This window comes from Anastrepha ludens, chromosome 3, assembly GCF_028408465.1.
Source record: "Anastrepha ludens isolate Willacy chromosome 3, idAnaLude1.1, whole genome shotgun sequence".
Lineage (NCBI taxonomy): Eukaryota > Metazoa > Arthropoda > Insecta > Diptera > Tephritidae > Anastrepha > Anastrepha ludens.
This window is the reverse complement of record NC_071499.1, coordinates 129458409-129484538: the sequence shown is the minus strand read 5'-3', so window position 1 is coordinate 129484538 and position 26130 is coordinate 129458409. Positions and strand designations below refer to the sequence as shown.

The window sequence follows — 26130 nt, the reverse complement described above, 5'->3', positions numbered from 1 at the left end:
GGGTCTTCGACGGTTGAAGGTAACCAAACCCTTGCTCGCGGCCTAGACGGAATATCCTTCCTGTCTACGACCACTAGCTTGGCATTTGGGTACACTTCGCCGACTTTGGAGATGGCCTCTTTATACAGCTGAATCGATCTCTCATCGTCGCACGCTATTATTTTTATCTGGCCTTGGTGCCAGCCTAAGTCTTCGCACGCAGGCGGGGGGCCGGGGTTCTCCAGAATAACCTTCAGTGCCACTTTCGTTAGCTCGGCCTCGATCCATTTTCATTGGGCCTTGGGGATCATACCTTCAGGATGGTTCTCGTCCAGGACTCCTATGATAAAGCGGTCTTTTGCAACCTCCGCAAATGATCTTCTGGGCGTCACGCCCATTGATTTGTGCCTTTTTGCGCTTGGCTTATTATCCTCCAAGGACCGCTGTCGTTTTGGAGCCGATTGTATTGGTTTGAAGTCGGGGTTGAAATCAGGAATGATCGTTTCGCTCTTTCAATCGCCTCTTTCAACTCCTGTGACATTTCACCTTCCTTTGGGTGAGTTTCGTGCCCCCTCCTTAGGAGCCTAGCTGCGTTTCTGCGATCCTGGTAGCTCGCTTTCGCTGGGTCTACCACCCTCACAAGCGGCCATCCTTCGATGCCGGAGCTAGCAGTAGCAGTGCTTCCGGTCGGGACCGTTTTTGAGGGCTGAATCGCAGTTGACTGCCGGGCTAGTGGCCCCCTACTTGTACTTGGACCTGTCTCCAGTTTTGATCGACTTATTAAGCCGATGGATGGCGTTTTCTTTGAGCTCGGTGCGACCGTTGCTCTTGTTGCGGAACTGTTTGTTCCTGTCGGTCTATTAGAAGGAGGACCGATCTCCTTTTTTTTTATTTGTTTTATGATAGTCTCTTTGCATTTTCGGGCCCACGAGTGTCGGAGAAAGGATGTCCGCCCGTGCATAGCTCCGAACTACACGGGTAAGGCTATTTACCTATTACGGAGGGCGCCAGTTATCCGTAAGCTCCGTTCGAGACTTGGTTATTTATTAGAAGGGCCCCAAGCCTGACAGATTCTCGGCACGGGACGCACGTTAAAAGTACTTTGAGTAGTGCTGTACTATTGAGGAGTATCGAACCCTACCCATAGTACCCTTAACTTAGCTAAGTACCTCCTGAAAAAATAGGAAAACTGTGGTACTTATTACCAGCTGGCACCCTCGTGGAGGGTTCAGTGGAGGATTTTCGCCAGCCGCGTAGCTTCTAGATTATCAACAATATTTATTTATTTGTATGAAAAATTATAAAATCATTTCAAACTTTGCAACAAAAATGTACAAAGTTAAGTACGCAATAAATCACCTATTTACCTGTGTTCAATGGATTTCATTGCTTTCTAGAAAATTGGAACACAATTTGCGCACCTGACTTTGTGGAAAGCGATTTTGAATCACTCAGAAAATCCCCTCATGCAAATACTGCATCATGGGAGCAAAGTTATAATACGTTCACATATAAGTAGATGATATACTTTTTCGTGCTTAACTGAAAATTCGTAATTAAAAAGCGAGATTTCGCATACAAAATTTCTCTCCCAAAATCTGAGATTATAAAACAATCCTAGAACCATACTTTTTTTATGTTCAACCCTGTGTTTTCTGTAATTATTATAGGTCATTATTTTTATGAATGTAAAGAGAAACGACCAGGTAAAAACTAAATAATGGATGCCGGCAAAGAAAACAGGTTTGAAAACGTAATTCTAATAACATTTTTGTTAGGTATTATTAATTATGTATTCATATAACAGAGAAAAGCGTATGTTCTTAAACACTTTGCCCTCTTACTACTTATTATAAAATGTAATATCGAACTTCGCATGCGTATTGCTGCCATAATTTTTTTAAACCTCAGTAAATGTCCTTTACGGATTTCGTCCAACTGCTTATTACTAGCAGCCAATTGCGTAATTAAATTAGCTGTTTCTTCTTTTTGTCTTTTCTTCATACCTTTATTAATAAATAAACAAACCAAAAACTCCAAAATGTTCCACGAAAGCAATTCCTATGAAGCAAAACCATTCAAAACAACAGCATTGCCAACCAATGGTAATCTGCCATATGTGAACGAGTAGATACATTTTGTAGTATCCTGCGGTATTGCAAAAATAAGCGCTAGGCTTAAAGAAATTAAATTTAGTTAATTGTCTAGATAGTAATATTTTCTGAATCCACAAGTAGTTAGGTATTCCACGGTAACCTATAAAAATAATAAATAAAGGAAAATTATTTCAATCTTAAAACAATCGATCCTTTTTTCGATAACAACGAAGGTCTATGGAACGTACCTTACATGCAACACTGCTTTCACACCAATCAGATTGATGATTGTAACTGTCGATTGAAATTGTAGCACAGAAAATTATATCAGCAGCAATAGCAGCAACAAAAGTCGCATATTAAAAACTAGGGGAATCAAATTTATCAGTGTATTAAACGCAACGGAATATTAAATTTGTTGGAAAAAAAATTGCCAGGTAAATGGGAATACTTCGAGATATCATAATTTCTTTGTTTAGGTGTTTTTAAAAAGATTAGCTTGACTTGTGAAATGTGCACCAAATACGCCAGCACCACCACAGCCTTCGCTGCTAATCGGCCATACGTCGTCCATCTTTTTGCCCCGTGGCGGATGTGGCCATGTGAGCTTATGCGCATACATATTTCTGTATATAAGTGTGTATATTAGCAATAATTGACGGCAAATTATTGCTATGAAATCCAATATTAAATAAGAAAAATTAGCAAGTGACGTCACAAAGACCACGTATTCGTTGTATTTTAAATAACTTGTTTGCAAAAAATTGATATGTGTTAAATACGGCGTTAATGTGAGAATTGCAATTGCATTGTTATAGTGTTGGTCGGAGAGTAGTAATTGTGAACAGCAAGACAACATGAAAATTGGGAAATTAAACTTGGTCGGCGTTCGAGTAATACACCAGCGCAGAGTAAGTGTGTACCGCCGCATAACTTGGGACCTGCTGATAGTGCCTCCTAAGACCTTGTAGATACTTATCTCGGAGCGTATTACTCTACTCCTAATATTGCTACTTATACAAACAGAGCACTACTTGTAGTTAAATGTATATTTATTATACATTTTTACTTATTCATTTTATTTTCTATTTACAGTTTATTCGGATTTTATTTTCAAGCATACATTGTTCGCCGTACCAATTCATTGGCAATCAAAGCCTGTTCCCAGTGCGCTTGCAACTCTGCACGTGGCAAAGAGTGAATATAGAGATTTACACCAATACACCAACCCACATTTTGCATATCAACTCAGCTTATTCTACTAAACAGCAGCAAAGTGACAGAGCAATCAAATTTCGTACGAATTTGTGAAATTCTTTTTTGAAATTTTCTTTTATTTTGGTTTGCTTGCTTTTCGTTTTGGATTCAACCGTCAGATTCAAACTGATATAAGTATTGAAGCGGTGAAAAAATAACAATTTAAAGCATATTGTAATCGTATAGAACGACAAGAAGCCAGCTACATAAGAAAAATCAATTTTAAGCTGAGTTTTAAATTTACATTGGATAATAATTTATCGGGAGTTACTCTTTGATTTTCGTGTGAATTGTGGTGCGCACCCCACGGAGGGGAGTTACTTGTTTTATATGACTTTTGAAAGATTAAGTGGTGAGTATTAGAATATGTATTTAAAAACAATGTATATTAATATAAGTTTATATTTGTATATCTTTCAATAAAATTAAATTTTCAAGTCATTTAATTATTTCAAAGTATATTAACTATATAGATTATACTTATTTAACGCGTTTATACCGAACCTATATATGTATATAGAGTTCATTATGAAAAAATGAAATTAATAAGTCTTAATGACAAACGATCAAAATCGCATTCATGCAAACATTCTGAAATTTCACTTTATAAAGTCTAAATAAACTGCTCACTATCTCAATTCTACTTTTACAAATTGCTTATCATACATATTTATATATATACATACATATACACATACATCCATGTATGTACTCTGTCGGTAAATATTAAATTTTTTACAAGGAAATTCATTAAAGGGTGGGCGCAAAAAAATTGCAATTCTGCCGTGGCTATCAAAATGATCGGCAGACCTCACCATCATCTATTTGTTTCGTAGATCGTTTAAAACTGCTTTAGTATACATATACAGTCGAACTTCTCTACAGTGAACTTCCATATAATGAAGCTCTCCTTATAATGAACTGGTTTCGAAGACACTGCTTTTTCGTTCTACTTTCGGTGTATTTTTGTCTCCTTATAATGAATTTCTATATAGTGAAGTTTTCTATATAATGAACAAATTTTACAGCTGGAAATTCAAGCGTCCTAAGTTTTTGTCTCCATATAGTGAATTTTTTCAAAAGTTTTCTGTTGCAAAAAATTACAGTTTGATGTGGACAAACTGTAATGAGGGGAATCCCAAAATTAAAACAGAAAGAGCTGAGCTATTACAGTTTTATTCAGTGATTGAAGTTAAAATGACGCATCGAAGCAGCATTTTGCTTGAAAAAAAGTTATTAATGATTAACAAAGTTAATGAAGGAAAGAAAAAAAAAGATATTGTCAATGAGTTCGGAGTTCTTCCCAGCACTTTATCAAATATTTTAAAAAATAAGGAAGTGATTTTAAAAAATGCGGAGGATGTGGCAGTAAATACCAAACGCCAAAGACTTCGACCTTGTCATTTTGAGGATATTGACGAAGCAATGCTGAAATGGTTACTCGTTGCACGTGGTAAGAATCTCCCTTTATCTGGACCATTATTGAAGCAAAAGGCCAAAGATTTTGCGGAAGCACTAGGACACCACGAATTTGAGGCAAGTACAGGTTGGTTAGACAAGTTCAAAAGACATTATGTGGGGAAAGTGCTGACACCAACATAGAAAACCGTGATGAATGGGTGACGAACGTCTTACCGAAATTAATTGAAAATTACAACATTAACGACATTTTTAATGCCGACGAGACTGCTTTGTTTTTCAAATGCTTGCCAACTAAAACACTGGCATTCAAAAATGAAAAATGCTTTGGTGGGAAGCAAAGCAAGGAGAGAATAACTGTCCTGGTGGGAAGCAATATGACTGGATCAGAAAAGCTAAAATTGCTGGTAATCGGAAAGACCAAAAATCCGAGGTACTTCAAGGGAATAAAATCTTTAGGTGTCGATTATGAGTTTAACAAAAAAGCATGGATGACCAGTGAGATTTTTACGAAATGGATTGTAAAACTCGACAAAAAATTTTGTGATCAAAACAGAAAGGTGTTGTTTTTTGTTGATAACTGCACTGCCCACCCTAAAGATGTAAGAGACAAGTTGAGAAACATTCATCTCGCTTATTTTCCTCCCAACATGACTTCGTTACTGCAACCAATGGACCAAGGCATTATCTACAACATGAAACAACATTACAGAAAACGAATTTTAACGAATATATTGACTCAAGTGGATGAGGGAAATTCTGTTATGGCCATAGACTTGCTGCAAGCAGTTCGAAATCTTAGCAATATATGGAATGTCTATGTTAAACCGGAAACAGTTGCCAACTGTTTTAAAAAGGCTGGATTTTCAAAAGATGTTATGCAGATTCCATTTGAGCATTGGGATGAAGAGGACCTTCTTTTAATATCGGATTAGGCCGCTTTACAGTCTTCATTTAAAAAAGTAGCAAATATCGAAGCATCGTTTGATGACTACGTAAATGTTGATAATGGTGTGCAGACTTGGGACAAACCATCCGAAGAAGATATTCTCAACAGCATTTTTGAAAGTCGCGGAGTTCCAGCTGAACCTGGTAAGCATTTATCTTTTTATAATCAAACAAAAATTTAATATGTAAATATTATTTCAGATAACGATGAACACGATTTGACCGTTGAAGAATTGGCAGAAACTGAGGAGGCATTACCTACGTTGATACAAGCTGCTTCATCCATTAGCGTAATTAGAGCCTTTGTGGAAATGGGGAATGACGTGCCGATTAATGTTTTCAACTCTCTACATGATTTGGAAGCTTTTATTGAAAATGAAAAATGGAAGACTGTAATTCAAACCAAACTCACTGATTATTTTAAATAAAATTACATAAAAAATCAATGTTTCTTTATAATGAAGTTTCTATATAGTGAAGTGATTTTCAGGTCCCGTGCGAATTCACTATATGGAAGTTCGACTGTATAAGTACACTAAATTTCGGTATATCACGAAACGGTGATTGTTTACGGTGTGTGGTTAGCTGATTTTCTTTTCTGATCCATGCAAGTGCTTTTCAGACAGTTTGTCAATGAATCGAATCCTGTTATGTTGTGCATTGTTAAATAGTTGTCCTTTCAACAACAACGTGATCCTCTAGAAACACGGCACAATTAGCTAGCAGGCTGTCAAAACAGCGCATTCATCTGAAACAGACACCGTTTCCAGATATTACTCTTGGCTATAATTTCATTCGGCTACCATTCGGAATTCACAGAGAGAACGTCGGTTCAAATCTCGGTGAAACACCAAAATTAAGAAAAAGATTTTTCTAAAAGCGGTCGCCCCTCGGCAGGCAATGGCAAACCTCCGAGTGTACTTCTGCCATGAAAAAGCTCCTCATAAAAATATCTGCCGTTCGGAGTCAGCTTGAAACTGTAGGTCTTTCCATTTGTGGAACAACTTCAAGACGCACGCCACAAATAGGAGGAGGAGCTCGGTCAAACACCCAAAAAGGGTGTACGCGCCAATTATATATATAATATATATATAATTTCATCGTAATTTTCGGCAAACTTAAAATTATTGTTAAAAATTCATTAATCTTCATTTTATTTTCTGGTTGCGATTTGTCAGAATTAAAAAAAAAAAACTTTACTTCTTTATGAGTAGACATTTTTAAGCAACTTACGTTAATTTTTTTCTGCAACGAGTAAATGAAAAAATAATGCCAACGACAATGGGGAAACCAACAAAAGCTATGATAAATTGAGCAGTTGGACGGCAGAAATAAAGAAATGAAATCAAAAAATAATGTGAGCAGGAATTGAAAACCAGTTCAGTTCAGTTAACTGCGCGTTCATGCAGTGCGTTTTTTATTATTAAAAAAGTTTTTGGTTCATATTTGTTATTTTTTTCTACGTATTTCATTTTCATTATTTTAGAATACAATTTTGCATTTTACTTTGTGCTTATTTTATTTGTAAAGAATATTTAAGATGTATGCGATTGAAAGTTTCAGTTTGGTGTTTTTTTCACATGTACGCCACCAACCCAAACCTCATTTAAATTTTAATACTTGCTAATTTTAACGCCTGTCTGCAAAGCTACTCAATAATTTTTTGCGAAAATGAGGTAACATTGCATCTTTTTCGAAAGTCACAAAAAGCAAGTAACACTGTTTACTACTTGTTCCAATTTTTTATCTATTTGGGTTCCTTGCTCTAATGTTACCTTTGTCTACACACATTATTAGGTATTTGTTTCCACTATCGCCGAGTCAGTTGCATTACAATTTGCTATACTATTTGTGAATTCGAAACGTACATTTATTAATTTTTTGTTACTTTTTTCATCTACAACTTAACCTTCGGCAGCAAAGTGCCGGCAGATATTCACTGTTTTGCAGTTTATCTGTATTTTTGGCTATGCCTTTAACCATTAGATTGTTGTTTTTTTTTTGTTGGTTTTGGTGAATACTGGCTTGGCTGCCTTCGAACGCTACGAAAGACTTTTTCCCTTTTGGTTTTTTATTTTTTTTATCATATTTTTTTGTGTTGTTGATATCTTTGCACTTTTAGTCCACTTTAAACGCCTAATTAAGACAATTTAAATTCAGTTCGTGCCGTTAAAAAAGTGAATTAGTTTTATGCCATTGCATTTGGGCTCAGGGCTGCAAAGCTGAGTGTCTTGTCGAAATTGTAATTATGCGTAAAAGGCTATGTAAAGTATTTTAAATGCAATTTGCACGAATACATAGTTGGGATTTTGTTTGTGGTTGCGTGTCTTTAGAATTCAACAGTCAATGTTATTTATATATTGTAAATAATTAAGGACTTTTTATTTAAAGTCGTTCAATTCAACTTCCTTATATGAAACGAAACTAAAATTTTTGCTCCTTACACTCTTCTTGCTTCAATTATTTATGGAAATTTTTCACATTTTTCATACACAACAAATTTTTGTATACACATTGTATGTACATATGTATGCGGCTGAGAGTATATGCATTCTAGTGCTATTCGATATCGCTTATTCAATCAGCTGGTAATTATAAAATAAAATCGCATAAATTCATTTGAGATGGTGCAAGTAAAAGTAAATATACATATGTATTGCTTTAAAGCTCCGACAGCCTGCTTTTGACTGCGCGATGTGCTTATAAACTCTTTTATGCTTTAGCAAAGTTTGTATTACGCAAACTTATGCACCTTTTTCTTGAGCACTTTCATTTATTATTTATTTGCTCTTAGTATCGCAAAACAAAAAATAAAAATAAAATGGAATTCGATCGATTAGCTTAGGTAGGGAAAATGCGAGCAAAGACAAAAAAATATTGCTGAATAAATACATAAGAGCTGATAAGCAAAAAATTTTAAAATGCGTGTGCTTTCGTTGAAATAATCCGCAAAGAATGTTTCAGAAACAAGTTGCTAATGTAAGCTAAAATAAAATTTGGCAAAAACTAGGCAAACAAAAATTGTGTTTCACTTTACACAGATACGCTTTTGTGCTGATTTTTTTTTAAATGCAAGCAAGTTTCATGACAATGTCATTCCCATGGTAGCCGGTTCTACGTTACCGGAATGGCTCGGGTTTTTTTCCGACCAAGGACTGCCGCCCCAGTAAACTTGCCCTGTCTAGGGTACCGTACGCCAAAGAATGTTGTTCGAACTTCTTTTTCTCATGTTTAATTTTTTTTATTATTTCCTTAAAAAAACAAAAATCACAAATAATTCCTATTTTTTCCTATTCCTATTAGTAAAATGTTTGCATACGCTTTGTAATATTTTGTTCTATTACTCCCAATATTTTATTGTAATTACACTCTCACTTTTCTTTTGCACTGCATAATCGCTCATGAGTAAATGCAATTAATGACTAAATAGAGTGGTATAAATTCGCGATATATGTATAATAGTGGTGTGCATTTGTATGTGCGCTTGTTCAAATCAAAAATAATTATTGTTTATATAAGTCAAATTACTCAGTAGGTAATTGGCACGTGTTCTACATAGTACTGGGATGTATGTATGTACGTGTAGCGATGTACATATGAATGTAAATGAAGTGAACGCGGACTTAAGAAGGATATTTCCAGAGAGAATTCATCGATATTTCTATTTGTATTTTAATATTCAATATTTCTGCTATTTAAGTTTCAGATAACACCCTTCCCAAAAAATACTCCACAAAGTTTTTTTTTTTTTTGTTTTTTTGTAAGTACAGTGCACTCGCGGTAACTCGAATAGCCGCTAAGTCGAACGACGTGCTAACTCGAACACATTTTTTTCCCTATTGACTTCTTTGTAACTCGAACAATATTAAAGCGCTATAACTCGAACAAAAAAACAAATTTATTTGTACACACATTCTTTTCAAACATGTACATTTTGTACATACATACATATGTAATAGTATATGTATATAAATTATATGTATACTAGTTTATTGTCCATATGAATATGTCGACGTTAATATCCCGTTAGTTTTCTGGGAACAACATCTTGCATTGACCAAATTGCTTTAAATTTGTCATTTGTAGTGTATCAGTGCATGTGAGTAATGGATCGTAAAAGGTTGAAGTGTTTAACATTAAAAGAGAGGGCTGAAGTCCTTAACAAAATTAAACGTGGATGTAGTGTTACTTCTCTAGCGAAGGAATATGGGGTAGCCAAGTCCACCATAAGTCTTATAAAAAAGAAAGATAAGGCAATTTATGGCTTGCACTAACGCTACCGGCAACCATAAGCTTAAACTTCTCGTTATTGACAAAGCAAGAAATCCTCGTATTTTCAAAAATTTTAACTGTCCGGTGGAGTACGAAAATTCCAAATCAGCCTGGATGACTTCGGCGATTTTCAAAGACTGGTTTCATAACTCGTTCGTGCCGCAGGTAAAATCCAGATTCATTAAAACAATTTTTTTAACCAAGTTAAATGACTTTAATATTTAGGTAAGAAAATATTTGAAAGATGGGGGACTACCTGAGAAGGCTCTTCTTCTAATTGATAATGCCCCATCACATCCCAACGAAATCGAATTAAAGTCCGAGGATGGTTTAATTTTAACCATGTTTATGGCGCCGAATGTGACACCATTGATCCAGCCAATGGACCAAAATGTAATTCGTATAACGAAACTATACTACAGAAATTTTCTACTGGCTTCCATTTTCAACAATCGATCGAAAAATCGATATCGATGACTGTTTTTTTAACATAGCACACTCAATTGATAAGTCGAACAAATTCGATAAATCGAACAGCGCCTGTTTTAATTAGTTCGAGTTATCGCGAGTGCACTGTATTTTATTTGCAATCTATCTTAATATAATGATATTCAGCAAATTAGGTCTTATAATCTAATAGCAGCGGTAGTATTTGCACAAATGCAATACTACTTATAAGATTACGATATTTGTTCTAATATTTGATCTTAAATGTATTAAATTTCAATTGTACTAATGAGTTGCTTATCTTCATATAGGAACTTATGTATTTTGTTTTTTATTTAGTGTTGAATAAATAATTTAATTCAGCAAAATTAGAGAAATGGCAAGTCTAAGATATGATTACGCTTCAGTCGTATTGTTTCATTACTTGAGTCTAATAAGCATATAGCATTCGTATTTACATGGTTTGACAGCCGTGCAAGATATCTGTTAGAAAAGTTTGGAATTTCACTCTTTACAAATGGGATATCTAAGTCCTTGTGTATTGCTTCATTTGTGACAAACCAAGGGGCGTTAACAAGTGCACGCAAAGTTTTTGATTGGTAGCGTTGCAGGATTTCTATATTCGATTTGCTAGCAGTTCCCCAAAGCTGTATACCGTAGGTCCATACAGGCTTTAAAATAGCTTTATATAGTCTTATTTTGTTTTCAAAACTAAGCTGAGATTTACGACCAAGCAGCCAGTGCATTCGCTTGGTTTTATTTTTAAGCTGCTCTTGTTTGGCCTTAAGGGGTTAGGGGTAGTCAGAGGCCCGAAAAAATGATGATTTTCACGAATTTTTTTTTGCTACTTAATTAATTTATTTAACAAAAATAAAAACATAGCATAAAAACATCATGTTTTAACTTGACTTCACCAAAATTTCAAAAAAAAAAAATTAATAATTGCAAAAGTTATCGCTGTTTGTGTGAAGCCCGTTTCTCCAGAAGTCCCTTGCGGTGAACATCACAAGTCCTTGCAGATTCATCTAAAACCAATCGGATGAGAAAATTTATTTTTATTGATAGATAATCTCGAGCCGGATCGAAGCTTTTTTTTTTTTTTTTCAAAATGAACAAAATGGCGGCCTCAGGAAATATTTTTTAGATTTTCGGGAAAAAACCAACAGTTAATTGTTAAAAAAAAATCGAAATTTTTGAAAAAACAAAAAATCCTTCGATCAGGCACAAGTTTTTTATGTTTTTCAAAAGCTGTATAAATTTTATTGAAATCTACGTAGCGGTTTTTAAGTTACAGTGTTCACCAGTTTGAGAAACATAGTTTTGAGAAAAACGCATTTAAAGTTTTGCTATCGGCTCCGGAGCGGCCGAGCGCCCTTTGTTAATTGTTGAATAACTTGAAAAGTATTTGTCGGATTCACTTCAAATTTTTACACAATATTTTTAAAACATTATACTTTAAGAAAATGCAAAAAAAAAAAAATCGATTTTTTGAAAATTCTGACTACCCCTAACCCCTTAATATGGGATTTCCAAGTAAGGCGTCGATCTAAATGCATTCCTAAATATGTTACCTTGGTATTCATTGGTATTACAGCATTATTTAAAAATATTCTAGGGCAGTTATCTTTTCTTAACGTAAAGGTGACATGGGTAGACTTGTCGGAGTTAACTTTGATCCTCCATTTATCAAGCCAAATTTCTAATATATTTAATTGGTTTTGCAGCAAAGAGGATGCTGTTGCAGGTGAATCGCTAGAAGCTATGAAGGCTGTATCGTCAGCGTAAGTAGCCACTTCCACTTCTTCTGTTATTGGCATGTCGGAAGTAAATATTGTGAATAGGACGGGGCCCAACACACTACCCTGGGGCACACCAGCGCTAATATTATATATTTCTGAAGACGCATCTCGGTGTCTAACATAAAAGTGCCTTTCACTCAGATAGGATTTAAGGATCAAATAGAAATGTGCTGGCAGGAGTTTTTTAATTTTGTATAGAAGTCCCACATGCCATACTCTGTCGAATGCCTGTTGAACATCTAAAAAAGCTGCAGAACAGTATTGCTTCCTTTCTCCTTCTCCACAAAGTTAAATGAATAATTGTAAACCGTTCTTTAACTGCCTTACTAGTTTAATTTTTTGGAAATTAGAAATTTATTTCACCACCGCTGTAATACATTTTAATGTGCAAATTTCGTTTACTAAAAACATCATCTTTTTGCTGTTTACTTTCTTTCTTTGTTTTAAAAGACGCGCCTTTCAGGTCTCACTATTTTTATTCAAAATACGGTTCTTAGCAATTATATGTGAAAAATGTTGAAGTTTGTTCAGTAACACATTGCGTCACAGCAGCAAAATTCTCAGCAGAACGCCCAGTTTTTGGTCTGCCAGTCTACCTGCCTTTTTCTATACTCAACAGAACTAGTTTCGTGGAATTTTTTCACCAACCTTTGAATTGCCCCGACTCGTTCGAACGATTATTTTCACCAAAAATTTTCCATAAATTTTGGGATATGTTGTTCCCAAAGATCGAGAATTTTCATAATAAGTTTCAATATCTTTAACATGTGGTTCTATTGTGTAAAATTGTCGATCTGTCTACCTGGCAAATGTTAAAGATGACACAAAAAGGTGACGCCTAGGGATTAATCTTTACTGTCATCTAGACGTCACTATTGAAAGGCCTTTTATTTATATGTATACCTATAGATACGTTCATACACGCTATAGTACGTATGTTCATATTTTTAATCTTTCTATTTTATATTGTATGAAGTTTTTAAAATTTTTAGTTGATCGCACTGTCTTTGCTAGTTCAAGGTTGCTAAAAACCAAATAATTCCGCAACATGTCTATTTTATTTTTAGAATTTGTATGCACACTCCAAACAATGATATATTTTGATGAAAGCATCGAGTGTCCGTCGACATTACTTGGGAATTTTTATTGTTTTGCCATGACATTTTTTTTTTTGCCGAATTAACTTTCACAATCTATTCAAGGTTATTTGCACAATGAGAATTAAGCAGCAGGGGTACTCTCTGTATGTCATTTCCTTATGGAAGTGTGGTTCGGTACTACCATGGACCTCAAATATGAACATTAATAAATAAATGTGACAGAACGTCTTCGGGATTTCTCGCACCAAAACCAGAGAAAGCTTAATACACATTTTTAAGTATAACTTTCGATAAAATGAGACATCTCGGGAGCACTATGGTCTAGAAAATCTACCTAGTCACTTAGTCTACCATTTTCCGGTAGCCGTTTACGTTAATTGGTACTTTTCTAATTTTTCATTTTACAGTATTTGTTCTTGACAAACTTCATCAATTTGCCTTCTAGTCGACCTCGGTTGCTAATTTCCTGCTAAATAGCCTTAATTACAACTTAATTTTACTTTGATATTTTTTCTATTTTTCTAATTTTCCACATTCTTTGTTTTCCAAGCCACAATCGGATCTGATGAAGACCGCGTATACTTGTAAAACTAATTACTTGAACTTCTGCCCCTTCATCCTTTTATTATCTTTGGTGTTTTATTTGTCTTGCCACACTTATTTGCTTTTCGCGCTTCCTTGTAGTCTTTCGTTGTTTTTCCACGTACCTAATTAAGTTTTGTTAAGTCATAATTGCGCTTCGCACACTTGTTAAATCAATAAGGCGTCGCGTTAGTGTCCTCAACACTCCTTTAACACCGTTTCAGGCTGCTTTGAAGTGCCTGAGTTGTCCTTCTGTTGTGTCGTTTGCTTTCCCTTTTTTATATACTGAGGCACTTTTTAATTCTTTTTTTTTTGTTTTTGTTTTGCATTTATTTTACGAAACTTTATTAACCTCAACCTAATGTAAGGCAAATTAAATTATGCGCCTTCAATTATGCCTTTTTTATTAGATAATTTTTTCTTATTTGCTTTACTTTGTTGTTTTAGTGGGTTTGCTCACGACACATCTGCCACCACGGGAGATTAATTTGTTCATTTGTGTGCAAAAAAGCTGTGAAAACGAATAAAAAATTCATAAAAAAATCTCGAAAAGGCAAAAGGACGTAATCAGAAATGCAAAGAGGACAGTTCTTCATTCAAATCCAACTCTCTCTTTCTCAACCTAATAAGGAGATGGTTTGGGCTGAGCGTATGTGGCTTTCTTCTGGCCGTAATTGATTGAGATGTTTATTGCTATGACGTCACATTCGTTGGAGTTACCGAAGATTGATCGAAGAAACAACAGGTGTCACTGGACGCAGATGGCTGCGCAATCCACAGTGACCTTAGTTAGAGTTATGTCCTTAGTTCTTCTTGGCCGGATATAAATCCGTGTCGTTCCGGTAGAACCCACTGTCTTGTGAGAGACATCGTCGCAGTTGCTTCTCGAATAAATGCGATGCCTCTTTGGGTAGAAGACGTAAGCATCTTGGCCTGGTACATTGTGTTTCCTTTATTTTTAACCCTTAAATCTTGTGGTAATTTTTCACTCCGCACTCAATAAAAACATAAATATGTTTTTTTTTGTTTAGCAATAATAGCGACATATTTCGGCAAATCAATTGATTTGTTTTTTTTGTTCTTTTGTCGTGTCCATGTGGCTGTCAGCCCAGAATAAATCAAGGCGAATTAATTTTTTGTTTTCTACTTTTCAAGGCGAGTCTATTAAAAATGGAATCGGCAAATCAGCTGATTTGTTTTTTTTTCTTTCGCCGTGTCCATGCGGCTGTTAGCTTTATTGTAGTATATTTTGAAAAAAAAAAAAAAAATTAAATGGTACGTTTGCTTTTATTTTTCATTGAATAAATATTTTTTATTATAATATATTGTATGTATTTTTAGTTTTTGTTCTAGTCCATTCGATTCAATTTATTTAATTGAATGAAATTGGTTTTTTTTACTTATTAAACTTGGATTTTATATTCATTTTCACATTGGTCCATACAATGGCTTTGTGGGTATCTGGGTGCTATGGCTTGCATGTGTGTGTGCATATTTAGGGATTTTCTCGATGCTTGCAGCTGTTTTTCCTACTAACCGCGAATTGCGTCTGCGCTGCGCTCAGATTTCACAATAAGCTGTTTAAAAGAGTGTTGTTAGCACTCGACAGTTTGAGCAACACTGCAAACTAAATCTCAATATCTTTTCTTCTATCAAATTTTTTAATTTTAATTATTTTAACTAGCAAAAATGGTATATGAATATGAATTATGTATGTATGTACATATATTCTCAAAAATTTTATAAAGAGTGTTTCTTTAATAAAATTTTTTCCCAAGTTTGTTTCTAAATTCTGCTACGTTTTGCGAGACGCTGTATTGTTTAGTCCACCGAACTTTGAAGTGTTCTCCTTGGTTTTTTTTTTAACATTTAGAAAGTTATTTTGCTTCAGTCCGGTATAATTTTTGTTTCTGTACTTCACTCTTGCACACGCTCACAGATGCATTGATCTATGTGCGTGTACACAAATTGCTGCCAGCCGCTGTTCGTTCACTAGAGCCCAGCCATATTACGGTAATTTGAGGACACTCATACGTACAGGATTATTGCACTTGAGGTAGATATGCCGAACGACTAGACCAGCTAAACACACACTAAACACACATACATTTCACACTCATACATAGCCAATTCTCCCATTTAACCAACTATGGCTCTCGAAGAGTCGACGCTTTCGAGTTGTAACTTCGTGTTCAGTCGTTTTTTAATTGTCTTGCTGTCTGGATGTAAATTTTCCACTAAATAGCTAAAAGCGAATCAGCGTAAAGCTTAAAAATAATTAATAGAAAGAAATTTCTCTAATTAAATAGAATTAAATTACAACAAAATCGCTTAATTTACTCACTAGCAAAAAATTCCAAAAAATTTTCCTCCAGTTCGATTTGCCACTAGAGCGACAAGAAAATTTCATGCAAAATCAAATATTCATTGAAATTGGAATATAATTTTTTTTGAAAAAAAAAAAAAAATTTTAAAATTAATGCATAAGTAAATGTCGTCGGTTTGTATCGTTAAACAACTACAAAACGTGATATACACATAGTAAATTGTAGTATTTGGAAAATAGCAGTAGCGGTGGCAGCAAAAGGACGCAGGTCAATAGTGCAACCGGAAAGACGAAATCGAATTGGAAGCATCAACTTTTGCTACGCTGCCAGGCCAGCATTCAGTTTGTGGTTGTTGTGTGCGTGTATGTGTGTGTGTGCAAACAGCAGCCAAGCCAAGCAAACAAACTACATTTATATGGATTATACTATAAGTAGCAAAATATAAAAAATTAAAAAAAAAAACAAAAAGCAAATATAAAAATCTCGTGGTCGCGCGTGTGTGTGTGTGAGTTTATTACTGCGCGTGCGGCAGAACGATTTGGGTTTTCTTGTTTTATTGCACGCCCGAAAAGATCTGCATACATTCATTTTCGTTCCACACTCGCCTAGAAGCGTGCTACAGCCGAAAACAGTTGCTGGCTACTCGTACGCCTAAAAGCAGACCTTAATGCAAGAAAAATAGAGCGTTGAAATTTTGAAACATTAAAGTAATTAAAAGTGACAAATACAATTTTTACGATTTTCTCCATTGGCAGCAGAATTTTCGTGTGATTTTTTATTGTAGTATATTCTTGTACATATATTGTTGTTGTTTGCGTGTGCGCTGCGTCAGCCGTTCAGCGAGCAACATCGTCATATGGTGTGCGGTTTGTGGGTGTCATCAGTGGCCTTTAACGCCCTCTGCACATATAAAAGCAGTAAGTAAAGCAGTAAAGAGTCTAAATTTTAAAAGTACATATCTACTTATTTCAGAGTTTAGTAGTCGAAAAAATGTAGAAAACAAGCTAAAAAAATATATCCACCTTGCTCTTCAATAAATTCATCAATTAAAGGAATATTTAGAAAGAGTTTTGGGATTTCTAGTGATTGATTCAAGATATACTACATATATCTCGATTGTAACTTAATTTGACAAAAGGCAAAATTTCAAGCTTAAGTAATCCAATTCGCGAATCTGACACACAAAATACCACTTACCCTAATATTAGAGGTATCCGGAAAAACCATAAGAACTATTTTTAATGGTCCTAGCTTGAGCAGTCTCACTTTCGTACTCGGAAGGTCTAGAATACGCAAATCGTACGATTTGAATTCAGTGCGATTTAAGAAAATTTATTTCGGATATTTAAAAAAAAGACTAAACTTTGGCACTTAATTGCTTTGACGTAAATGATGTATTTCTAGCAGTTTCCAATTAAAAAATGTATTACTTTCATTACAAATAGTAGTCTGTAAGAGTTTTTTAGTTCAAAAACTTAAAAAAATTAAATATTAAAAAATATTTTGCGAATCTCCCGATTAAAATCGTACGATTTCGAATTCCGAATATTAAGTGTTCCAAATTTCGAAATATATATCGAAATTTATCGAAATAAAATGCAATTTAAAGTTAACCTGCGGATGAGAAAAATTGCTAGAAATTTGAAATTCAGAAATTTTTAAGATGATAAAAACTGGAAATTCATGTTCGAAAATTTTAGCACAACATTTGTACAATTTAGATTCGCTGCCAGAAATTTGAAATTTATGTTTTAGAAATCAAAGGTTTTATATGAAATTTCGAGATTTCGAAATTAATATTCGAAAATTGAAGAATTCGAAATTTCGGATATCCACATTATTATTCGAAATTGAAAATACTTGAAGCTAAGTTTAGTTGTGAATTAGAAATCTCTCTCTCCAGCTTAAATTTTTCCAACAGGACAAGTAAACCATTGAATTTCCAGCATGGCTTCCATCCAATTGTGCAAAACGATGTTCGATGCGTTGAGTGCATTGTAGATTATCGAATGCTATATAATTTTTCGTTCAAGCGCACTCAACGTCCCTCCTGCCGCCTTAAACACGTCAGCCATATTCACACCTTAGTCACTTTACCCCTTGACAATTTTCTGCTTTGCTGGCACTTTTCGTTGGTACTTGGCTGCTGCCATTGTCTATGTCGTTGTTGTTGTTTGTTGTAGCTGGTGTTTGGTTCAAGCGCCACTCCTGTACACCTTTCAACGCGACTGCTGCATCCACCTCGTATGCACTGTCTCCCTTCATGGGTTTTACTCTTCGTTTTGTTTCGAAAACATCTTTAAATCATCTGCGCTTTGTTTTCCTTTATTTGTTTGCAATTTTTTTTGTTCGTCTCGAATTTTAATTTGCAATCAATTTACTAGCTTATCTTCACTTGAAAGGATTCCTCACCCGCATTGTCGACTTCTTCGTGACTCAGCTGCTTAATTTTGCTTTGTTGTTATTGTTAGCTGTTAAAATTTTCATGCAAAGTTGGCAATTTTACCTTTTATTTTTTCATTTGTTTTTGGTTTTTGTGGAACTTGCATTTGAATCGCTTCATTATCTTTGCTGCATTCGCATTCTCAGGGTTTCCATTTCATGAGTCGTATCCGAGCGTTTTCTCGTTCGCCTCCTCGCTTGGCACTCGTCCGGCATCAGCGCCATTACACGCCTACTAATCCATGTGCGTGTGGAGGTATGTCTGTACGTGCATATGCTTTTAATAAGTACTTTCGCATTGAATTGCACATTCGAGATTATTCCAGTTGGTTTTGCTCGCTCAGTCCTGCGAATTCGGGGTTGGTATTGGTCTGCGCTGGATTATTTGTTTTTCCGATAATTGAGATAGAATTTAACGTTTCCTAAGTAATATAATGTTCAGGTACACATTCACATATGTATGTATATGTAGTAAATTTAAATTTTTATTAAAAATTATGAGAAATTTAAATAACGGTACTCTAACGACATATTTCATAATCAGTTACGAATATTTGAGCCAAAAATATAAATTTTTAGTACAATATCTTTCATGTATTAATTTTAATATCGCTAATAAAAATATTTCAAAATTTATATATCGAAAACGTTATTTAAATCTCGTTAAAAATGTTCGAAAATTTCGAAATAGATTTTCGAAGTTAGGAAATTTAGAATATGATTTGAAAGTTTAAAAATATGTAAATGGTTGAAAATTGTGTATTTTGGAATTTATATATCGCAATTCGGAACAATTTTTCAAATTTTGAAATATATTGGTGAAATTCTGCGCTCTTGAAATGTACATATATTTATCAAAATATAGTTAGAATTAGAAATATAGCAGCAGGTGGTTGAAAATAGCCGGTTTTAAAATTATTATTCAAACATTTACATGGCAGAAGCATGAATGCGCAAATTATCCGAATTTCAGCTAATTTTGACCTTACTAACTAAAGTTCAGAATACCATGGCTTTCTTGCATCTTCTAATTTTACGAGAGAAATAAACTTGAAAATTTCATAAGGCGAACGATATGTGAACAAAACACATTTTTGACATTTGTGTACCAAGGCGTATAAATCAGCTGTTCCTATTGATATCATCTTGCGTAGACTCGCTTTGTAGGTGCGTGAAAATTCTCAGTAGGTTGAGAAATTATTATTCTAACACTTACAAATACGCAATTGATGCTTAAACGATTCTGATTTCAAAATTTATATTTGAAAATTGGAAACATTGTAAAACGCCACCAAAAAGCGTAGAAAATATGCGAGAACTAGTTAGAAATATTAGGTGCGCAACTAAGTTGCCGCTGTTTGTCAATAGATGCCGCCAGCTGTGTGTGCTAGTCGTTTCTAACATAACCTAAACATCATAAACCAAGCTTATTTATATGGTAAACAAACTGCTTCGACACTTTAGTGATTTTACTTTGGTATTATATACTTTTGGTTTTGTGAAAATGTCTGATTTTGTGCCGAGTAATCGTCATTTGCGGGAAGTGTTTATTTTCCTCTTTCATTCGAAAAAATACGGCGACTGAAGCGCATCGAGAGCTAAAATAATTTATGGAGATGCTGCTTTAAGTTAAACAACGAGCCGAGATTGATTCCGTCGCTTCAAAGACGGTGATTTTAATGTTGACGACCGTCCGCGTGAAGGAAGGCCAAAAACCTTCGAAGACGCTGAATTGGAGGCATTGCTCAATGAGGATCCGTGTCAAACGCAAGAAGAGCTTGCTTCAGTATTAGGAGTTACCCGCCAATCCATTTTCAAGTGATTGCATGCTTTGGGAATGATTCAGAAACAGGAGACTTGGGTTCCTTATAAGTTAAAACCAAGGGATGTTGAACGTCGTTTTTTCGCCTGTGAACAACTGCTCGAGTGGCAAAAAAGTAGGGTCATCGCATCGTGACGGGTGATGAAGAATGGGAGCGTGTCATTATTCTGTATTATAAAATTCTGGGTGACAAAATTCTGTAAATTGCAAAAAAATTCTGCTTTCTAAAATTCTGCCTTTTCAAAATTCTGCATGTTTAATGCGAAAAATTCTGCTTTATTCAAGTTTTGTGATTTTCGTCATACAAGAAGTAACAAAATAAATAATATATTTATTCCAAAAATTAACATATGTATATGTTTAAGTGATTAGTTTAGCCAATTACAATATTTTTTGGAATTCTTTTTAAATATGTAGTGTGACTTAATTCATTTCTTCACAGCTGTTCGTTTTTTTAGAAGAGTTCTACCCAAAAATACTGTGGATTGCGTAGCCGGAGTTGGACTGATGAGGGTTATTTTTTTGAAGCGCGGCCGAAGGCCGCCCACGCGAAAAGGGGTTCTACGCAAAAATACGGTGGATTGCGTAGCCGGAGTTGGACTGATGAGGGGTATTTTTTTGAAGCGCGGCCGAAGACCGCCCACGCGAAAAGAAGTTCTACGCAAAAATACTGTGGATTCTATCGAAACTGAAGAAAAATTTATTATTATTATTATTATAGAGTTACTCCATCTCGGTAGGGTTCGCAACTATCGGAGATAACATGTGTCCCGGATATCGGTATCAAGGGACAATGCTCTGTTGTTTTGTGTTACGATGTAGTAATGTTGCAAGAGTGTAAAATTTTAATAGATCTGGTTTAGAAAGGACCTTACTATATTACAAGTTTTCAGTATAACAGCTTTTTGTATTTGTGCGTGTGTTTTTTCGTTTATATTTATTGATTTTAGGTTTTGTATGAAAGTGTTGTGTAATATTCCTGTTGCTGAAATAATGATTGGTACTATTTTCACTTCATTTTGTTTCCATATGTTTTTGATTTCTTGCGCAAGCTCTATGTATTTTTCAATTTTTTCTGTATATTTGCTGTGTATATTAACGTCATTAGGGACACTTATTTCAATGAACTGTGTGGTTTTTTCTTTCTTATCTATTATTGTTATATCTGGTATATTGCATATTATTGTCTTATCAGTGTATATGGTTCTGGGACAGTGTATATAGTTTAAAGTCTTCGTTTTCTAGTATGGTTTCAGGTGTATATTCATAATATGGTGCTGTGTCATTGGTTAAGTTGAGAAATGTGGCTATTTCCTTTTGGATGACTTTGGCTACTGTATTGTGTCTTTGTGTGTATTTTGTCCCAGCGAGCATTGGGCATTATTATTATTATTATTTATTTAATATCTCGAATAATAATAAAAAATAATAATAGTAATAAATTAAATAATTACATTACCTCTTTAACATTGTTAACATTATATTTTAATACAGAATTTTGAAAGCAGAATTTTAGAAAGCAGAATTTTAAAAAAGCAGAATTTTGTATTGTACATACAGAATTTCGACACCAACCCATGAAGAATGGATTCATTACAGCAATCCAAAGAAAAGCAAATCATGTGGACTGCCCGGTCATGCGTAGGGCGCTCGGCCTCACGTTGCCAAACCCGTTAAAACCTACCTGAAATGGGAAATCCCACTCCACATATTCTCCAGATATTGCGCCGTCCGATCATCTCCTGTTCCTATCGATGGCACATGGTCTAGCTGACCACGGCTTGATCCGTGACGGTATATGAGATCTACCAGAAAGATGGGAAGAAGTAGTAGCCAGCGATGGGCTGACTACAATGATTCACTTGTAACCATTTTTTCAGAATAAAGTTGAATTTTCATAAAAAAAAACAGCGAGAACTTAGTTGCGCACCTAATATATGAATTAAATTATTCGAAATATACAGGGTGAACGATATGAAGTGTTACCAACTTCACACTGCTTGTATCTGTAAAACAGCTTATGACATCAACGTCAAAATTGTTCTAATGACAGTTCAATACATTGTTTATAAGCCATCAAAAGCATTTGCGTTCAGTTTTGTTGAAATTTTTTTTCTGTGATGGAATTCAAACGTAATAGTGTGATTGCGTTATATTTGGCTGGAAAATCACAACCAGCCATTGTTCGTGAGCTCAGTCACCTCAAAGTGAATAAAATGTTTGTGTATCGCACTATAAAACGTTACAATGATACTGGTAGCATTGCAAAACGCTATGGAGGTGGACCAAAAAAAACCGCAACAACGCCAGAAATGGTTCGGAAAGTGAAGGCTCAACTTGAACGAAATTCACGTCGAAGTGGAAGAAAAATGGCCAAAGAACTGAAAATATCGCAAGACAGCTTCGACGCATATTGAAAAATGAGCTCATGGTCCAAAAAGCACACGATCTTTCACCCCAGCAAAAAAAAGTTCGGTGCGAAAGAGCAAAGGAGTTGTTGCGCTTGCACGAACGTGGCGAATTTCCAAACATTGTGTTTTCTGATGAAAAAAATTAGTCAAGACAAAAGGTGGTGAATAAAGTAAATATATGTTAAAATTGTAATCATTTTTGAACAATTGTGTCTTTGAAATCAATAAAAACTAATTTCACACAAAAAAGCTATGGTGTTTTGAATTGGTAACACTTCATATCGTTCACCCTGTACTTCTTAGGCTTAATATTTCGAGAATTTCTACACAAAATTCGTTTATGGATTTAATTTTTATATCTTAACTTACGGTGTTTTTGGCGGAATTAACCCTACACAAACCACATGCAAGATGGCGCAGAATTAATCATCCAATTATGTTTTACTAACAAAAAAAAATATTTTGATTTTGCACAAACAGCTCCATTGTTTGTCTGTTTGTTTACCACGACGCCATTGCAAAAATTATAAATCTTTCGATAGTGTGATTAATTTTTCGCCAGCCTGCATGTATGCATATTTTCAATTACGAATTCTTGTTCTTTCAAACTAAGATATATTTATATTATGCATGAAATTTTTGTATTTGCAATTTTTCCACGAAGCGAAAACTTTCTTTCAGTCCCTCCACCCGACTTGTCGCTTCCTGCGCTCACCTTCTTCGAATACTTTGCATTTCTTTTATTTTAATTAGCTTTCTATTTCCATTTCGTATTTATACTTCTCTTTTTAGAGCTGCTGTTTGCCGCAATGGCCTTGACCGCAGCTACCAACCAAACCCATCGCCCAATCTGCCGGGCTTCCCACCAACCATCCACTATTCTGCCACGTGGCAAAGCAAAACATGCCAAGAACGCTCCCCTAAACACTTGTTGTACACAAGTTATGGCGTCTCTTTACCCCTTTTTAACTCTATGCACGAACTTATTTACCTTGTCTCGACGCAAGACAAACTTCTGTGTAGAACTACACCTTTTTTACAACTATTTTCCACACTATTTTATTTCTACAAATTCCATTTGCAGAGAATTTGATGTCCTGTTTTACGCGTCCTTTTTAATTACAAAAAAAGAAAAAATAGTGTCTACTGCTATGCAAATATACACTATTTCTTATGCGCCTAACAGTAGACTTTGAATTTTGTGAATAATTTAAGCATTGAAGCGTGTGCTTGGTGTGAGTGCAAAGTCAAACAGTTGGCGCACAAATCGCCAGGGAGCTGTGACAGCCATTGAGTGGAAATGCTGTTGATAGCTTTCATATACGTTTCTAGCTAACTGTGACTAAGGTGCCGACATTACAGCCTGCTTTTAGGCGTTGAGGGCATTTTATTCGGGCACATACGTATATACCATTAACAGCGCGCTTACCAGACGATGAATAAGCAATGAGCGAGCGTTGTGCTTGACTTCTACAGTTTTTTCTTTGTGCTTAATTTTAGTAACAGGTGAAAAAAGTCAATAGAAGTTGCTCAACGGTATTTACTTTTACTTTTGAATTATGCACGTGTATTTGAAGGCGGTCAAGGTTTTGGCGTGGCTGGATAAAATTTTAAAAGTTTAGAATTTAATAAATACACATGCATGTGTGTATGTATGTACATATGTGTATGTGTGCTAGAAAAATACTATTAGCTTGTTCGCTTTGCCTACTGACGTGAAAAGTTGACAAGATCTACCGACAGTTAAATGAAAAGCCTACTAATAAAGAATTACCTATGTAAATGACAGCGGACTGCCTGCCATTTGACTGAATTTGGGTGTCAAAAGTAGCAGCTTTAGTTGACTATGAATGCAGTACACGAGTTTATTAAATAAATTATGCATAGCTAATAATTTTCCATGCATTTCACCTATTTTGCAAGAGATTTATATATTTCAACCCTTATTTACAGAAACACCAGTATTCAAAGGAGCGCCGCCAACTCCACCTCAACGGAGCAAGTCGGTTAGTTCGTGCATGAATTCACATAGGCGATACTTAAGTCATAGGTAAGTTTTTTGAACGCTTTTCACCAGCCGTAATTCATAAATTTACATACTTTTCTCTTTTATACACGCCGCCGCGCAATTTAATGGTCACAAAAGTTACACCCCTTTCTGTGTCATTTTCATATGACCCAGCCCTACTAGCGTCATATAAATAGAAATCGCGCACAATACGCCATACTCACATTTTGCTCTTTCAACCGGCTCTATCACGCGCAGAAATTCGTATGACAACATCCATTCTAAATCAAGCAAGCGAAAAAAATCAATATGAAATGCGAAAAATTTTCTGTTTAATCGGCATACTATATACTATATATTGTTTTTGAACACATTTTATGTGTGAGCGCATGCTTTACTCGTTGGTTGCTGTCATCAATAGCACAACGAGCCATTATCCTCAGCGCCATGGTGCTGGTGCGAAAACAGCAGGTCTCCTTGCGCGTTTGTCGAGCGTGTTCTTGCCCCCAGCTGTGGGTGACCTCCACGTTAGGTGTGCGCCACATCAACTGCCTGTTTTCTGTGTTGTAGCATGCATTTCAGCTACATGTTGGTAAATATATAGGTATTCCACTTTGATGTTTGCGCTATTGGCCTGCATGCCTTGAATATATTGCGGATAATATGTAGATGCATCAAGCCCACACTACTGGGAAATGTTGTGCAGTATTTCATTTTAATTCCTCAACTGCTTGTGGTTTAGATGAGAATAAATTAAAAGATACGAGTACATTTCATGTGAAGGTTTAAAATTACATGGTGTTGTAATATCATAAGGCATATTTTGTGGAATACTTCTGAAGTTATAGTGCTTCTAGCCCTTTATGTAATTTTTTACATCGCTTATTTGCTTGCTGAGACTGAAAAGGGAGTTGTTTTCTACCACTGCTTGCTCTTTTCACTAAACTCATGGCTGTTGTTGTTGTGACAGCATAAACAACCTCCATAAATGTTACAGGAATGATGCGGGAGTGGCATTTATTGGCCGGATATAAATCCGTTTCTTTCCGGTAACGTAGAATCGACTGTCGTGTAAACGGTTAAAAGAGTCAACATAAAGAGTTGATTTATGATTTCTTTCGCCACGATATCGCTTGAGGTAAATTTACTAGATACCCATCCTCTGACTGCTGGTAAAAGTTATTTTGTACTAATTTTTTCCGTGGACATCCACCTTTTGAC

The 26130-nt window shown here is 35.2% G+C and overlaps 1 protein-coding gene across 3 annotated transcripts in view; it reads left to right on the top strand.

The window, feature by feature from the left end:
• The first annotated feature begins 2403 nt into the window (after positions 1 to 2403).
• The window catches only part of LOC128859225 (uncharacterized), a 28095-nt gene continuing 4368 nt past the window's right edge, over positions 2404 to 26130 (top strand). The window contains exons 1-3 of one of the 3 annotated variants that reach the window (XM_054096039.1): positions 2404 to 2512; positions 3171 to 3684; positions 24855 to 24951. In XM_054096039.1, the coding sequence (XP_053952014.1) occupies positions 3663 to 3684; positions 24855 to 24951 (119 nt within the window). In that variant the 5' untranslated portion in view covers positions 2404 to 2512; positions 3171 to 3662. Of the gene's footprint in view, positions 2513 to 2598; positions 2987 to 3170; positions 3685 to 16134; positions 17144 to 24854; positions 24952 to 26130 lie in introns of those variants that run through there. The other 2 variants (XM_054096037.1, XM_054096038.1) reach the window with 2 other exon arrangements.